At 42.2% G+C, this 18,511-nt stretch overlaps 1 protein-coding gene and 1 long non-coding RNA gene across 2 annotated transcripts; both read left to right on the top strand.

Moving 5' to 3' along the window:
* The first annotated feature begins 1,158 nt into the window (after window positions 1–1,158).
* Window positions 1,159–3,092, top strand: LOC122690452 (germ cell-less protein-like 1). Its single transcript, XM_043897421.1, has one exon. It carries the CDS (start codon window positions 1,159–1,161, stop codon window positions 2,662–2,664), a length of 1,506 nt encoding a protein of 501 aa, XP_043753356.1. The 3' UTR covers window positions 2,665–3,092.
* Window positions 3,093–11,794: 8,702 nt separating this feature from the next.
* Window positions 11,795–18,218, top strand: LOC122689281. Its single transcript, XR_006339788.1, has 4 exons — window positions 11,795–12,177; window positions 17,041–17,258; window positions 17,375–17,575; window positions 17,690–18,218. It is a non-coding gene; the product is annotated as an uncharacterized LOC122689281 (long non-coding RNA).
* Window positions 18,219–18,511: the final 293 nt, after the last annotated feature.

Genomic DNA, 18,511 nt, shown 5'->3' on the forward strand with positions numbered 1-18,511 from the left:
CTACTTAGGCAAGGTCAAATGACCTGAGAGGCTTACCATTTTCAAGGTTTTTTCCCTTGTATTGTACTTTCCTTGTCATTGAAAGGTCCAGACTCTCTCTACACCACATAATTTGTTTAGCATATAACACTTGTCAGTATTTAATATTATTAATTTCCTCAAAAATCGAAATCCATCTCATTCATTCCTCATTTCTTTCACTGTTTAAGTTTGTTACATGCTTAGTTGGTGTCTGGGGCTGATAATCCAAAGCCTTTGCCTCAAACATTCAAAACTCTAGTGGTGAAACTAATATAATGAAATAATTGCAGCCTTATGGGGAGAAATGTTTGATTAAGGTCTGATGGGAGTACAGTTGAGAAAAGATGTATATCTGCTTTGCAAGTGTGAGAAACGGTAGACTTTTAGCCAGATATCAGACAATGAGGAATGCGCAAGAAATAGGGAAAGTGCCAGAGGGCTCAAGATGCACAAAAAGGTGGGGTAGGAAAAAACAAAAAAACATCTAAAAGTTCCCAAAGGAACTTAAGATATTCCCCAAAGTTAAGGTTTGTGTACCTATGGAAAATGGAGACATGAGCCTCAAGAAGCTGATATGGACACACACAGTTTTAAATGGTTCTATGACTGGAAATGTTATTTAATAACAAAAGTTAGAGACAAAAGCAAAGACTGGGCAAACATTGCCACTTTTATCACAGAAAATGTTTTCACAGCCTCAAATGATGGGATAACCTAAGAAAATAATTACAGAAATTAAGGTGCATAGAGGACAGAGCTGGAACCAAGACGTAATTATCCAAGAAAAGGAGTGATCACTAATTATTTCAAATGGGGAATAGGAAATTATGTTCTTAAAATTAATGGGGACAATTCATACACAAAGTCCTCTGTTCCACCATTATCCTATGAAGGGAGTCCCAGAGAAATCATCCCGGGAGGGAAAGATAGAGTGGAATTCCTGGTACAGAGTGCACTTATCCTGTGATAGGGAGTGGGAGGGGTAGGGGAAAGCCTAGTGGGTGTGGCTTTGCGTGGCGTCCGTGATGACGTCACATAAACGTCAACCGTACCCAACAGCCCCTTCGGCTGAGCTAGTGCCAGAGGCAGCCACGTCTGGTGAGGAAGCTTGCCCTTTGCGCGCCTGAGGTAAAAGCGATGGGAGCACTAAGTAGTCGGATGCCCTGGAACAGAGGGGGGCGTGCCCCAGAGGAGCCAGGTGCCCCTGAGGGGGAGGAGGAGGCTGAGGAGGTAGCAGTGGCAGCGATAGAGGAAGAGGAGGAGAGTGAAGAGGCGAGACCCAGCACTAGTCAAGGGGGCCACAAGCGGAAGACAGGCCCAGGAGGGCAGCTCACAAAAGCGCCCCGCGGGAAGCGAGCAAAAGACAGTTTAGGGTCCGTTTATGAGGCACTTTTTCTGAGAGGAGAAGGGAGTGACGTGCAGATCCGTGCCCTGGGGCAGGAGTGGAACCTGCACAAGGTCAACTTGTGCCAGTCAGGATACTTTGCTAGCATGTTCAGTGGTGCTTGGCGTGAGACAACCATGACTACTGTAGAGTTGCAGATGCCTGACGAGAACATTGATTGTGAGGCACTGCACGAGGCTTTAGGTTCCCTGTACCGAGACTCTGTGCTCATCCCACCCGGTCGAGTGGTCCCCATGCTGGCCGCAGCCAGCATGCTGCAGCTGGACACGCTGATTCAGCAGTGCAGAGAGATCATGAAGGACACCGTCAATGATCAGACCGTGTGCAGCTACTACTACTCTGCTGAGAGCTACGGACTCCAGAACATCAGGGCCATGTGTCTTCAGTGGCTGCTGGACAACCTGATGACCCAGCATAGTGAGGAGTTATTGAGAGAAGTTAGCCCGGATCTCATGAAAGAGGTCATTGCCTCTTCGGAGCTCTTCGTGATGGAGGTAGAGATGGATGTGTACACCACGCTGAAAAAGTGGATGTTCCTGCAGCTGCAGCCGACATGGAGAGGCCCCCACAGAGACCTACTGCCTGACGCCGACTCGTGGTTTGCTGGCTCCAGGCAGGAGTCAGAGGGCACCCCTTTCCTGGAGACCGAGCAGGGCAGAGCCTTCGTGCCAGTGTTCCAGCAGCTGCGGCTTGCCTACATAATCTGCGACCTGCCATCAGCACGCGTCATCGACCAGGATGCGCTGATCCCTGCCACGTGGCTGACCCCAGTGTACAAAGAGCAGTGGCTTGCCCTCCTCCGGGCTGAGCAGACCAGAGAGCTCGGGCCCACAGATGTCTACGTGTCCGACCTCCAGAGGACCAGCATGCGGTGCGGGGGCCGGCTCTTCAGGGATGAGGAGTGCAGCTGGCGGTGGGCAGGCTTCAACTTCGGCTGGGACTTGGTGGTGTGCTATGCCAACCGGCGCATCATTTTCAAGCGCAGCGCGCTGAACAAGTCTTGCGGTCTTGGGGTCAGCTTACTCTGGCAGAGAAAGGTCGCGTTCCGCCTGCGCCTGGCCTCCTTGGACAGGGCTGGAAGAGCCATTCTCCGGAGGGAGACAGAATACCAGGTGCTTTCCCTGGGAAAGGATGAAGAGCTAGAGGTAGTCAATCTGGAGAACGAAGATGTGGTTTTCCCCATATATGTGACCTGTAATTTCCTGTACCTCCCCAGAGAGGGGCATTTTCCTGAGTGAGGACCCCTGAAAACAAAATCTCAGAGAGGTGAGCAGCTCTTTTCCTGGGGTCAGGGGCGACCAGCTTTGTCCAGATGCCAGCTCCTTCTGCGGGACCAACGGGACTTGCCCACCTCTGGTGGCCCAGTTCTGTCAGTGTCTTTGTTGAACTGTAGCCCATGATATTTGAGATTGTTTACCTGAGCCTATGAAGAGGAGAAACTTTAAAGCCCCCCTCCCCCAACACCTTTATAAGTTATTTGTGCTGTTAAGGTGGCAACTTGTCCTCCTGGTTTACCATCCATCAATGCCCCCTCCCATCATTTCTGCAAAGTCAAAGACCAGTTGACTTTAGAGAGAACCTGTGAACCTACCTACTCTACTACTGTTAGTGAAACTCTTTTAAAATATGCATTTCCTTTAGTGTGATTAAATGAATGTTAAAGAAACAGTTTGGTTTCTCTTTCAGTTCGTGTGTTTGGAGCCACTCTGCCTCACTCTACCATTACCACTAGCATCCTTTGGATGCTAGATCCTTTGGATCTACCACCACTACCGCTAGCATCCTTTGGATTGCTTCCCTTGCCCCATTTCTTGCCACTGAGTGTCATACTTGGTTTCCATGATATCTCACTATGTGAACACACCCAGGCTACACTGATGATCTTCTCTTTATTGGTTGTTCCTCAATATTCTCAGGTTAGTTGACTTTATATCATATCTTGATGTTAGTTAGACCTTATTTTGACTTTCCTAGCATTTTAACCCTAGAAAGACATTTCAAATCTTATACAACCCTATATTGGGGATGGAGTGGAAGACAGCAGATTGATTCTATGAGGACATCTCCGTACTAGATAGAGTTTTTTCTGTGGCATACAGTCATGAATTATTTATGCACCAGAAAGCACTCTTTACGCACGTTGATGGCCTTTGCCCTTCAGAAACATTTAACGTTCGAATTGTACTTGGAAAGACTCTTTCCTGCTTAAAAACAGGTCTGGTGACCTCTGGAAAGGAATGCTTTTGAATTATAATGGGAATTATTTGGCATCTGGAAGTGGGATCAAAAGACAAGACGTTCACACTAGTAATCAAAAGGGTAAGATAAAAAGTGTTTTTGTCACAAAAGGAGAAGCACACTAGTCACGATTTGAATTTGTTGGTTTCTGATTACTGTTAACTTGCAAATTGTCACCATCCCATTCCCTCCCTCAATGAAATGTTATTTTGAGGTCAAAGAATGGAAAACTCTATTTAAGAATCCATACAAATAATAAATACATGCTTGGAAAGAGTGTGATAAATTAATAGAAGATGAACAAAAAAAATTAGTCACCAGATTTAATGTTTTACTTGGTTGAAATCAGAATTTTCCTTACCGGTGGTTTGTTTCTCTTCCCAATTAGATTTTATCTGTTGTCATTCAGTGAACAAATTACTTTTGACTTCATTCATTCATTCTTTTTTACTCTTTAAGGAGATTTGAAAGGCTTCATTATCACAAACCCACATACTAGTATTAGAGTAATATTTACATGACAGTTAGTTATAAGAAATGGTTCAATCAGGAAGCTGCTGTTGCATCCTTCGATGTTTGCCCTTAGTTTTGCATCCCCCTACCCTTTCTCGTGTTCCCTTATATTCCGTATACCTAACCAACTACAAACAATAGACTTCATTTTATTTATTTTTTTAAATAACTGGGGAGCAGAGTAAGTCATGATTCAGCTGAAAGGTAAAAAGTATTTTTTTTTTCAGTAAAAATTTCACTTTCTTTATATAAACTCTCTAAGCAATCTGAGATTACTTTTTCTTGAGCTGAATGCCAAGATGCCATTTCATCTAAACAGAGGTATCCTCACTTGGGAAATTCAGAGACTACTTAGCTACAAATATACCTTGACTGAAAGATCTGCTTTTGTTTTCCTACCCAATTAGCTTTAAATCCTTAAATTGCTTGTTGCTGTTTACAGTAGAAAGATGTTCAATAATGCACAGTGACAGCTGAAATACACTCATTTAAACATTTAAACTCTCACAAACCCTGACTTGCCATTTGCCAGTTTGGGCAATTTATCCAATACCTGTCTCTAGTTTTTCACTTTTTTTTTTTTCTTTTCTTTTTGACTGCTCAGGATGAGGAAGAAAGTGTTTCCCACATTGATACTCATTTTGTTAGCCTCTTCGTAAAGGCATGGGGAGATGGGGAGGCAGCACAAAATGTATAGTCATGGTAATGCTACAGGAAACCATCAAGCTAAATAACAGCAAACTAAACGCCACACTAAAAGAGATGTACCCCTATGGGATACCACATGGTCCTTGACAATGATGAGGATTTATCCCTGTCTCTGTCTTTCCCTCTCTGTATGTCTGCCGCTCTCTCTGTCATCCCCTATCTCTCTCTATTATGTCTGTCTGCATCCCTGTCTAATTTCTATCTACCTCTGTCTTTGTCTACCTCAGTCTCTGTCTCTGACTGCCTCTTTGTCACTCTCTGTCTCTGTCTTACTGTCCATATCTTTCTGTTTCTCTCTGACAATCTGTTTGTGTCTGGGTCTCTATGTTTCTGTCTCTGTCTCTGTATTTCTCCAGTGCTTCTGTATCTGTATCTCTCCGTGTCTCTTTCTCCATCTGTCTGTCTTTGTCTTTCCCTTTCTGTCCCATCTGTCTCTGTCTTTCTCCCCAGCCCCCGCCCCTCCGCCCCAACCTTGTTTCTCTCTGACTCTCTCTCCATCACTATCTCTATATGTGTGTTGTCTTTCAGTGTGCCTCTGTCTTTCTCTGTCTCTCGGTCTGTCTGTCTCTGTCTTTCTATCTGTGTCAATCAGCCTCTGCCTGTCTCCCTGTCTCTGTCTGCAACCATCATTCTTTGCCTTAGTTTGAATGTGTGTCTCTTTGTCCCTTGTCTGTGCCTGGCTTCCTCTGCCTCCCTGTCTCTGTCTCCATCTATTTCTACCTGTCTCTGTCTGCCCCTTTCTGTGTATCCCTTTCTACCTGTCTCTATTGGGGGAGGAGGTATAATATCTGAGTCTGTCCATCTGTTGGGCTTTCTCAGCCTGCCTGACCAGCTATCTCTGCTTTTCTGTCAGGCTGTCTTGTCTCTGGCTGTTTCTGCATCTGGCTCTGTTGCACGTTTTGATAGTCCATCTCTGCTTCTGCCTGTCTTAAGGAGACAGGAATGAAATGTTACTACAGTTCGGTAGACAAACCCTCTTCTGTCATCTTCCCTTCCAGTGGTGTCCTGGAGATAGATGCCGTAAGAAGATAAGGTTAGCATTCGTGTGCAAAGACACAAGAGACTTAAATAAACAATGACTTATGAAGGAGAAAGCAGTGCCCCAGGGATGTAAGTGGGATGGACACAGGCAGCAGACCAGTGTAAATTATGCTACTGTGGAAAGGGTCTATATATAAACAGCACAAAGATGACATTGGAATTTTAATGAAAGATAAGGCATGTGCTGGAAAAAGAAAACCATCTTTTTAAGAGGAAAATAAAAAGAAGAGGGAGTGTCTAGCCACAAGGTCTACAGGAAGGTACTTGCCAAGTCTCAGCCACAGAATTTGGACATGAACCTGCCTGATGAGAGTTAAAATAGCAAAATTCACCTATTTTATATAAGCACATCACATAAGGTTAATCATGTGATTAAACTTAAACTTTTGAATTGGAGTCAGCAAACACACACACATTGAAATAAGGGGACTGAAGCAGGGCCCAAGGTTCTTATGTCATCACCTGTTCAGCTAGTAACATGACTCCTAAGACATTCATATACATATATATACACATTTATATTTTATGAGCCCACATGAGGTTCCACCCTTTCCTTGTCCACTCAGCTACCTGGGCCTTGATGCCCTTCCCTTTATTCAAGATAGACCTCTTGAAAGGGGTGTGTCATCTGCCCCCTGTTCTAAGGTTTACTTGCTTGACTCCAGGCACCATCCATGTGTCATAGACTCTCAAATTCATAGCCCATGCACAGACCTCTTCTTTGAATCCAGACCTATAGCCAACAGTCTTCCCCACCACTTGGAAATCTCAAAGGTGGTGCAATCTACAAAGGAACAAAATAGAACTCATGGTCCAGGCAACCAATTTTAATCTAAATGTAGCTTCCTTCCTCATTTGAGTAAATAAATAGAAAGACACTGATGCTGGTAAGGAGATAATAACCAGGATGTTAGCTGAAACTTATACTTCCTCAAGTGTTTGTGTTTCAGAAGTAAAATTTGTCTATTCATGACATTCTACAGAAAGGTGGCAATTTTTTTTCTAGTATGTAAGAGAACTGAAATTTACCTCATTTAATTAGACAATAACCAGTTGATATATGAACAGTCTTCGGGAATAATTTGTTCTAACAGTGCAGATGAAAGTTTGGTTTAGTCTGTGAACACATTTTCCATGTCAGTTGCTATGATTAGATTCTTAGATCAGACACCAAAGGATAAATTTCACTCCACATTGTAGCAACATTCAACTATCAAACTTGGTTTAAAGACTAGCAGGGTAATAACATGCAGTGGATGGAACAAAAACTATCTGGGCAAATTCAAGGTAAGATTTGAATACCCAAAAGATCCTTAATTCTCTGAGAAGTATTCATCACATAAACACACTGCATTACATTGGTGATGTCTGTCAATTATTTAAAAAAATAAAAATAGTACATGGTGATGGCAAAAATAGGAATCTACAAGCAGCTGATGGTTTTGATTAGCATGTTTGTAGTACATGGGATTTTATGAAGAATGGTGACTCTAAGTGAATTAAAATCGTCCAAGCAGTCACAAAGAGCGTGTTTTGGGTGAAGGCAAGTGGCTGAGTATGGTCCACCACAGGTGAGGAGACTTCCTGTAGAGGTATATTCTTTAAACTGGTAGCCCCTAGTCATACGTGATTAGTTAAATTGATTAAAATTAAATAAAACTGAAAATTCAGTCTCACTAGCAGCATTTGAAGTGCTCAATGGCTACATGTAAACCCGTGGCTACTATACTCTGTGCAGCGCAGATATGGAACATTTCTATCAGTGCAGAGAATTCTATTAGATAGTGCTGTTCTATAATCAGTCATTCCAAGTAAAATTTACATTTCTTTCTACCTCTGAATACATAGGTCGCCTGGATAACCTATGTGGGGGTGGGTGATGTTTGTGGGGATGGGGAGGAGTTAGAAAAACGGACATACAGAATGGTCACATTTGGATTTACAGGGTCTCATCAGGGTCTTATTCGTCTCACTGTGCTTACTGAGATGTTATGCAGGCTGGGGACAGGGCTTGAGGAAGGTTGGTAGCCACCCAAAGGGACCGTTTGTTCTGAAACCCTGTGCTTTGGAGTGTGAAGAATTTGGGTCTTATCTTCTGTGGCCCATACAGCATCTGACCTGGTGGTCAGGCCATGATCTCAAACTCATTGTCCAAAACTCAACCTTTGCTTTCTTTCTCCCATTCCACTATCATGAATATCTATTTTCAATATATTTTATGGTTGGTCTTTTACTGTTCATATTGTTAATATCTCCACCAGTAGACCAGCCCTCTTCTCAGTCTCTAGGCCTTGAAATTGCTGGTTAAAAGGATACAGAATAAATGTCTTTGTAAACTGAAAATTATGTTCGAAGTAATAGCATGTGGGGTTATTGTAGTAAATACATTTGAGTCTTCTGTTTTGCTTTGTCATCAAGTTTAATGTGATATGATATTTCGATGCCTCCCAGCTAAAGACCAGCAGGAACACATTTGTAGTTGAACAATTTGAGTTTATTATTCTTTGCAGTGAAGGCGAACACACACAGTGAAGGAACTGTGGGCCACACAAGTACGTGGGTGATAGAAAAGGGATGTTAAAAGATTTGGGCTTGGGACTTCCCTGCTGGTCCGGCAGATGAGACTTTGCCTTCCAAAGTAGGTGGTGTGCCAATCAAAAAGTGGGCCAAAGAACTAAACAGACATTTCTCCAAAGAAGACATACAGATGGCTAACAAACACATGAAAAGATGCTCAACATCACTCATTCTCAGAGAAATGCAAATCAAAACCACAATGAGGTACCATTACACGCCAGTCAGGATGGCTGCTATCCAAAAGTCTACAAGCAATAAATGCTGGAGAGGATGTGGAGAAAAGGGAGCCCTCTTACACTGTTGGTGGGAATGCAAACTAGTACAGCCACTATGGAGAACAGTGTGGAGATTCCTTAAAAAACTGGAAATAGAACTGCCATATGACCCAGCAATCCCACTTCTGGGCATACACACTGAGGAAACCAGATCTGAAAGAGACACGTGCACCCCAGTGTTCATCGCAGCACTGTTTATAATAGGCAGGACATGGAAGCAACCTAGATGCCCATCAGCAGACGAATGGATAAGGAAGCTGTGGTACATATACACCATGGAATATTACTCAGCTGTTAAAAAGAATTCATTTGAACCAGTTCTAATGAGATGGATGAAACTGGAGCCCATTATACAGAGTGAAGTAAGCCAGAAAGATAAAGAACATTACAGCATACTAACACATATATATGGAATTTAGAAAGATGGTAACGACAACCCTATATGCAAAACAGAAAAAGAGACACAGAAGTACAGAACAGACTTTTGAACTATGTGGGAGAAGGTGAGGGTGGGATGTTTTGAAAGAACAGCATGTATATTATCTATGGTGAAACAGATCACCAGCCCAGGTGGGATGCGTGAGACAAGTGCTCGGGCCTGGTGCACTGGGAAGACCCAGAGGAATCGGGTGGAGAGGGAGGTGGGAGGAGGGATCGGGATGGGGAATACGTGTAAATCTATGGCTGATTCATATCAATGTATGACAAAACCCACTGAAAAAAAATAAATAAATAAAGGGGGAAAAAAAAAAACAAAACAAAGTAGGTGGTGTGGGTTCACTCCCTGGTTGGGGAAACTAAGGTCCCACGTGTCTTGTGGCCAAAAACCAAAACATAAAAGGGAAAAAAAAAAAAAACAGAAGCAATATGGTAACAAATTCAATAAAGACTAAATAAAGGGACCACATCAAAAGAAAAATTAAAGAAAGAAAGAGGTGGTCTTGTTTTATGATTTGTGTGAGGTTTTAAAGAAGCAGAGTTTTGATCGGGATTGGATACTGTCAGGAAGACAGGGTATTCCTATGACAGTACCTTAATAAACCTTCTGTATAGAGAGACTAGATTAGAGTGAGGTGAAAGCTGCAATTGCAGAAAGCAAACAAAGAAACAAAGAAAGCAAAAGGGAAAACAAAACCCCCAAACTAGCAGTCACTCATACTAGCTAGGAGAGGGATATATGGTGATTTGTACAGTGATTTTGCTTTTGTCTGTGCTTAGAGAAAAAAAAAATCATGAAGGGGCCTTTGTTTTGTCTCACTTTATCATGATCTCAGAGTGACGAGATCTCATGATCTCAACTGAAGTTGGCATTCCCTGAGATTTTTTTCAATGTCTAATGGGAGAATAACATGTCCTAGCCTGGATGTCAAGAGATATTTTTTAGTACCCACTTTTAGCCACAAGCCATTAATCCATGTTATCTAGATTATCAACATTGCTCTGATTTTGATGATCAGGAATTTGTTTAGAGAATGTACTCTGCAGTAGGACATGGGTTGGTCTCTCCTGCTCCTTTTGCAGTAGAATGCATCACTGAATACTCTGGTGTGACATGGACTGTGCAATAGCATTTAAGACTCCAGACAGGATGCATTGGCCAACTGCAAAACAAGTAATCAAACAGAACACAATGATTATTAGTCCTTGAAACAAGACTTGAAGTCAAGGGCTTGGATTATAAAAACCAGGCAATGAATCCAGCTGGTTTCACCTTTGAGCACCACATGACTTTTGTCAGAATCAGACAAGTTTTGGACCACCCTTGCTAGCTATTATTTTCCCTAATGTGAGAATAGCAAGTCACGAAGCCTATATACATAAACTGACTCCTGAATAGGGCGTCAGTTAGTGTGTGTGTGTGTGTGTGTGTGTGTGTGTGTGTGTGTGTGTGTGTGTGTGTGTGTGTGTGTGTGTGTGTGTGTGTGTGTGTGTGTGTGTGTGTGTGTGTGTGTTAGACGCTAAGTCATGTCTGACTCTTTGCAACCCCATGGACCATATAGCCCATGAGGCTCCTCTGTCCACGGGATTCTTCAGGCAAGAATCCTGGAGTGGGTTGCCATTCCCTTCTCCAGGGGATCTTCCCGACCCAGGGACTGAACCTGGGTCTCCCGCATTGCCATCTGAGCCAACAGAGAAGCCCTCCCTTGTGAGTTTTTAAAAGAAATTGGTTTGACTGTTACTGGTTAATCCCCTCTCCCTAACCCCCCCTCCCCCACCCATTTCTGGGAAATAAGATCTGCTGGAATGTTTAGTTTAACATATCACAAAGTCTCTAGCAATTATCCTGAACACACAAGATAAGTTAGCATATGCCATATGGGTGTTATATAAGATGTTACATAACAAATAGTACCTCACTGTATTGCCTCTATCAGGAAAATAAGCTTCATTGATCACGACTAGAGAAAGCCGATTTTGTGTTCCTCAAGGTAAGTGATGTATTTAGCAGAACTTCTCTTGTGTGGCTCAGCTGGTAAAGAATCCACCTGCGGTGCAGGAGACCTGGGTTTGATCCCTGGGTTGGGAAGATCCCCTGGAGAAGGGAAAGGCTACCCACTCCAGTATTCTGGCCTGGAGAATTCCATGGACTGTATAGTCCATGGGGTCCCAAAGAGTCGGACACGACTGAGTGACTTTCACTTTCACTTTCAATCAGTTTCACAAAGCAGGCTGACTATCATGAACAAATGGAATACCATGAGCAAATCTGACTATCAGGGTCAGCGTGGCCCCAATAATGGAGCCTACTCTTGATTGAGTAGGGCTTGCCGACAGGATTATAATGACCTCTGCAGGAGTATTTTGCTGAGATGAGGTCAGTGTCCAGTTTTTAACATCTGGAGGTTGGGATTAATGCTGTAAGGGAAACTGACAAACAGCATTTGTTTCTTTTGTCAGCAGGGTGTGATGGGGAATGTCAGATGTTTTTCCTTAAGTGGCAGAAGGAGACCACAGGAGTTAAAAAAACTAATAATACAGTAAAAATAAGGGGAGCTCATAGCAATGTGCTGGAAAACATCAGAATGTAATGGTAGGCAATATTATTAGTAAAGGGGGAGGAACAGTTCCTAGAGAATCAGAAAATTAATGTTATTCTGTCGTCTTGGGGAGGAATCTGTCCACTTTCTGAAGTCAGTGACGCCTGGAAGGCTGCTAAGAACCCTCAATTTAAGGTCTTCAGATGGAGTGGATACCCAGTATACAGCAGGATGTGATGGGGAACAACAACTCAAGGATCAACACTCTGGAGTTTTACTGGAGATTTTAGTTGTTAATAGTACCTGGTAAACTTTTTTCTTTCTTTCTTTTGTTAACCTAGGCTCAAGGGCAGATTTTTCGGATGCTTATTTCAGAAGACCGAGGAGTCTCCAGGTTGCAGATCATGTAAAGGCTATTTAGGTGAGTGTTTGGGAGATTTGCTCATATCGGTGTGATAAAGCTGGAAGTGTTGTGTGAGTGCTTTCAAGTCATTACTCTTATCAGCTTGTGAAAATGGTAGAATCCAAAATTGGGGATGAGATTCCCAAGTGTATGGGCTGGCCTCGTGTGAATTAATAAGTAGATAAACTATGAGTCCCAGATGGGGTTGATCTTACAGACATTAAAGTTAATGGTAATATTTGAGGCCATGGAAAACTGTCCAAGGGCTTTACCAATTTTAGTTTTAGCATTCCATATTTATGATGGAACACATTTGCAATATAGAAATGATCTACTTTCTGTTTCTGTTTAATTTTGATAGATTGAGAAAATTATTTCATCTAAGTTTTAAAATTAAGTAATTCAAATTAATTTGGTATGCTACTTTACAAAAACATCTACCATATTCATAATGATTACTTCTTTTCGTATTCCTAATATCTTCTACTTCTCTCTCTCCCTCTTTCTCAATAACTGTTGCTGTACATTTATCAGTTTCTTTTGCATTCCCTAGCAACAAGCTAGGTTTGTTTGAACCTAGTTTGAACCAAGTTTGGTCTGCTTGAACTTCTTTATGGATTTTTGTTTTGTTTTGTTTTCTCTTTAATTTTGGTAAATGTTCCTTCCTTCTACTTTCTTCCATTCATTCTGTTATTCTAATTTCATATTTTGGTTGCTTAGCTCATTAATTTGTGGTCTTTCTTCTTTTCTAATATAAGCATTTGGTGTTATAAATGTCCCTCAAACTACCACTTTGGTGTATTCCACAAGATTTTATAGGTGCTATTTTCATTATCATTTGGTTGTAATATTTCCTAATTTCTATTATGATTAATAATTACTATTTATCCCTTGTTGGTCATATGTATCACTTGATTCTGGTCATATTTCTTTTAAACGTTCCTACCCTAAGTGGTTTGTTTCTGTTTTCCTTTGGGTTATTATTTTTTAACTCAATTGCACTGTGTTCAGAGAGCATGGTTTCTGCTTGAAAATTGCTGACATATGTTTGTGGACTAGTGAATGATCAGCTTCTCTAAATGTTCCATTTGTGCTCTCACAGAATATATATTCTCTAATCTTTGGACCTAGTATTCTATACCTGCTTATTAGAACAAGATTTAATAGGGTTCTTCAAATCTCCCTTATCATTGCTAATAGTTATTGTTTTCTTAATTGATCAGTTACTGAGAGATATACTAAAAGTTCCCACTCTATGGATCTGCCAATTTCAGTGAACTTTTGGCATATGTATATTTGAGCCTTCAGAATTATAATCACAGTAATTAGCCCTGAATCCCTGTTTTTAATCGTTTAAGAGCTGAAAGTCCACGACTGCTTCCTTTTAACCTTTCCATGCCCTCCTCTTTTTAAGGTCATATGGCTCCATTTTGAATTTTTCCCAGTAATCTATTTTGCAGTTGTTTCTGTCATCTTATTTCTGCTTCCTATTGATTGGGAGGTTTTTTTTTTTTTCTTCTTCTTCTATGCTTCCTATGTATTATTCTCTTTTATCTGTTTTCTATTGGATCAATTGAGTTTCTGTCAGATGGACTGAGTGTCCTTTAGTACTGTATTTCCTCTAGTGAGTTGGGAATAATGTATCCTATTTCTATTTGTCGAGTTCACCGGTGATGTTTTATCACGCTCTCCAGAGTTGCCAAGTCAAGTGTGATGCTATGAGTAAAGAGTTGTTCATAGACTGCTTTATGCTTACCCAGTGTTCCTTAGGGCAAAATTCAAGACATCAACAGAATCTATTGGATATCACGGTAAAGATTTAAATCCAGTTGTTTTGATTTGGAGGTGGAAGGGTTGCAGTAGAGCAGGGAAATGACATTTACTGAACAGCTTTAATATTCCAAGCACTTCACATGCATTTTTCTCATTTGACCCTTGCAAACACCATACCTGGTATGCATTCTTATATCCTCATTTGAAATGAGAAAATGAGAATCAGAGAGGTTAAGTAACCTTTCCCTTACATTAGCTAATAATTTGTGGAGTGAATCTAGGTCCCTTTGATAGTAAACTTCAGGGGTTTTCCAATATTCCACATTGTCTTCAAAGGTAGAAACATAAAACGGAGCCACCTGCAGCCTCTCATATTGAATAAGTTAACCTTACGAGGCCCGGGGCTGTGTTCAACTCCAGCAGAGGGACCATTTATCTGTCTCACAACTCAGCTTTTCTTTTTCCCTCAGAATTGCCACTGCCACACAACTGCAGATAATCCATCTTCCATCGATTTTTGCAGAAAAGAGAAAACTTATGTTTTACACCTTTCATGGGTTATATGCCATCACTTGGTCCACCTTTACCTGCTACCTGTTGAAGGCATGCTTCCTTAGAGAGACAGAGAGATGGTCTCTGGTGACTGCAACATGTACAGATACAAGAAGTATATACACAAATAGTGTGCTAAAGTTCTTCAATATTCACAAATACCTATTTCTTGATCACTGTTTTGCCTTCTTCCCAAAAGTTCATCTTAAGTCATTCACCTAACATCCTTGCTTAGCAAACCATTTCCCACCTGCTCACACCACAGACACAGACACAGACACACACACACACACACACACACATGCACAGGGGGAGGGGGCGAAAAGCCTTGGGTCCCACATCTGCAAAATACGGTAAAAAAAAATTAGAGACAACAGAAAATAATTCTGACATGTAGTAGGTACTCAGTACAGTGGAAATTTGTTCATCATCTTTATGATAACATTGTTGATGAAAATATTGCATTTTTATATACTTTTGCCTCATTGAGACTCACAATGTAATTTTTTTTCCTTCCAACCACCAAACACAATTTGGAAAACTCAAGAGGAGTAGGAAACTCTACTGTATTTACACATATTTTTACTCTTTCTGCTGTCCCCTTTTCCTTTCTAATGTTCCACAATTCCTTCTTTTATCCTTTAATTTCTGTTTCAGGAACTTCCTTTAGTCCTTTTTTCTTTTGAAGTAGGTCTGCTGGCAACAAATTCTCTTAGTTTAGTTTTTCTTCATCTGAGAATGTGTTCATATTTCCCTTTCATTCCTGAAAGTTATTTTTACCAATTATGATTTTCTGGGAAGACAGTTCATTTCTGTCAGCACTTGAGAAATGTTATACCACTTCCTTCAGGCCTCCGTGGCTTCTGATGAAAAACCCACTGAGAGACACTTGGTCTCACAGGTCTCTGAGGCTCTGTTCATCTTTGTTTCCAGTTTATTTTCTCTCTCTTAGTTGGACTGGGTAATTTCTATTGTTCTGACTTTAAGCTCACGGAGTCTTTCCTTTTCCCTCTCCATTTTGCTACTGAATCCATGCACTGAGTTGTTAATTGACTTTCAAAAATTTTTGACTATTGTATTTTTTCAGTTCTAAAGTTTCCATTGGGATCTTCTTTGTATCTTCTATAACTTTGCTGACTCTCCCTATTCTTTCTTCGTTTTTTCAACTGTTAATAATTGCTCATTGAAGCATTTTAATGACAGCTGCTTTGAAATCCTTGTCAGGTAATTCTAATATCTGTGCCATTTTGATGCTGGCATCTGTTGATTGTCTTTCCCATTCAAGTTGAGCTGTTACTGGTTTTTGGCATGATGAGTGATTTTCGGTTTTATCCTTCCTGGACATTTTGGTTGATTTGAGAGTCTGGGTATTATTCAATTCTTCTCTTTTAGCAGACCTCCTCTGACACTGTACCAGCAGGTGAAGGCAGGAGTGGAAGTCCAGGTTCCCCACTTAGGCCTGTGTTTATACGGTGGGGGAGGGAGATGCCTCTGGCACTGCTCCCCATCTGGCCTGCACTGAAAGCGCATGGGATGTGGAGGGCTTGTTACCCCTGGGAAGTTGTATTTATTTCCTATTGTTACAGCAGGCAGGTAGCTAGGTATGAGCAGAGAAATGGGGGGGGGGGGCAGGGGCCAGGTGGCAGGAAACCATACATCTTGTAAACGGCGGGGGTCCATGGGCAGACAGAGGGAAGCAGGAACCTTCAGACTGAAGGGAAACCACACATTTTGGGTGGTAAGGATCTGAGTAGCAGACAAAGAAAGTTGGGGAAAGGTGGGAATCTCCTGCATCCCAATGGAAACGTTTGCTCGTTTGTGCTCTCGTTACAATAAGATTAGCCTTACAGATAAGAAGTACTCACCATGTACCCGACATATGACACTTCTAATCTAAGCTAAATGGGGACAGAAATCACTCCTCATCTTGGAAAAATGGAGCTGCGATGGAAGTCAAGGAAGTTGACTCCCAAACTCCTCCTTTCCTAGACAATATTCTGCGACTTCACTTGCTTACCCCTCAGAACAGGCTTGCCAATGAGGCCCGGGGCAGCAACTCTTCCACTTGTTCGCCCGCTCTCCCTCTGAGAATGTATCTTTGCTTAAATAAACTTTCACTTTACTTTCTTAACCTCTCTGCTTATGGTAGGGGAAACATGCTGACTGAAACCGCCCACCCTGGCCAGGTACCATAGTAGCCATTCACGTGAGTTATTTTAAGACAGGAGGTCCTATTAAGGAACACGAAACAGATAAACCACCACCAACTGGAAGAGTTCAGGAAAGGTCAAAAGGAGACGCCACATGTCCTACTACCTCCCAGAACCCTCCTCACTGGGATCCATCTTGGCTGAACAACACGTGTGCCACCAGGAAAGACCTCGAGTCAGGATGATTGGCCAGAGACAACCCAGAAACTAATCCCATTACCATAAAACGTGGCAGAGCAGTTCTCCTGGGTCCCCTTACCCTACTGCTCTCCACCCAGGTGCCCCTTCCCAGTAAAGTCTCTTGCTTTGTCAACATGTGTGTCTCCTTGGACAATTCATTTTCCAGTGTTAGACAAGAGCCCACTCTCGGGTCCTGAAAGGGGTCCCCCTTCCAGCAACAACTGGCAATCACAAAGGGACCCCTGTTTACTGTGGCTGACACCCCGACCACTCAGGGTACTCAAGAACCAGCTCGCATGCTGACGGAGCAGACCCAGCAACCACAACCGGGACCCCTTTGTCCCTGATCTCTTTCCTGAACAATGGCTGGAGTGCCTCGACCAGGTAAGGAACAAGACACTTTATTGACTTGCCTGCCCCTTCCTTTTTTTTTTTTTTTCTCTTTCTCTCATCCCTCTTTTCAACCCCTCCTATCCTACTTTTCTTTTCTTCTCCCCCAGTACTGGACTCAGGAGTCTGATTGAAGGGCCTCAGCCTGAGCTGAGGATCACAGCTTGATCACCTCCAGTTGGCAGAGAACTCGAATTCTGGTTCTGGTCTGATCTCTGGTTTCTGGTAGGGCTGAGTTCCAGTCCTCCTTTCCTGGAAGCCCAGGAGAAAATTCCCATAGCATCTGGGCATCTGCAGGTGGCAAGACGACGGTAAGGCCACTCCTTCTTTTTTTTTTTTTCCCCTCATCCCCTCCCAACTTTAACCATTTATTTTTCTCTCTCCCTCCTTCTCTTTCAACCTGTCCTCTTTCCCTCCCTTTGAAGACCCAAGGTATTTCTGTTTACTCCATCCGTCGATACTCAGACCTGAAGTTTTGAGTCTTTGTGAGAGATTATCTGAGAGACCACGATCTCTCCTCCCCATAAATTGTGGTTTCTGTTCTTGGGGAGATAATCGAGCAATAGGAGCCCTCCATCAGGTGCCCTGTTTCTATAAATTCAGCCGTTTGATTGTTCATTTGGCCGAGTGCTCCAAATGGAAGTGATTGATGGGGCTCAGTATAGTCGCACCTGGTCTTGGGTGAAAGTTAATACCCTGGACGTATGTCTAGGGGTTAATTCACCTTTTGGGGCCAGCCCTACAGCCCCTCTGATTGTGCTTACTGCTGAGCATTTCCTTTGGCTCATGTACAACCAGGTGATCTGAGACCAAGAGAGAGCTTGCAACCTCTCTAGAGTCAGATATTTGACAGAGGAGGCAAAAACATACAATGGAGAAAAGGCACTCTCCTCAACAAGTGGTGCTGGGAAAACTGGTCAGCTGTGTGTAGAAAAATGAAATTAGAACACTTTCTAACACCATACACAAAAATAAACTCAAGATGGATTAAAGACCTAAACGTAAGATCAGAAACTATAAAACTCTCAGAGGAAAACATAGGCAGAACACTCTCTGACATAAATCACAGCAAGATCCTCTAGGACCCACCTCCTAGAGTAATGGAAATAAAAACAAAAATAAACAAATGGGACCTACTTTTGCACAATGAAGGAAACTATAAGCAAGGTGAAAAGACAACCCTCAGAATGAGAGAAGATAATAGCAAATGAAACAACTGACAAAGAATTAATCTCCAGAATATACAA

This window comes from Cervus elaphus, chromosome X, assembly GCF_910594005.1.
Source record: "Cervus elaphus chromosome X, mCerEla1.1, whole genome shotgun sequence".
Lineage (NCBI taxonomy): Eukaryota > Metazoa > Chordata > Mammalia > Artiodactyla > Cervidae > Cervus > Cervus elaphus.

Coding starts and splice junctions, on each gene's coding strand:
- LOC122690452 (XM_043897421.1), top strand. CDS start 1,159: ATGGGAGCACTAAGTAGTCGGATGCCCTGGAACAGAGGGGGGCGTGCC.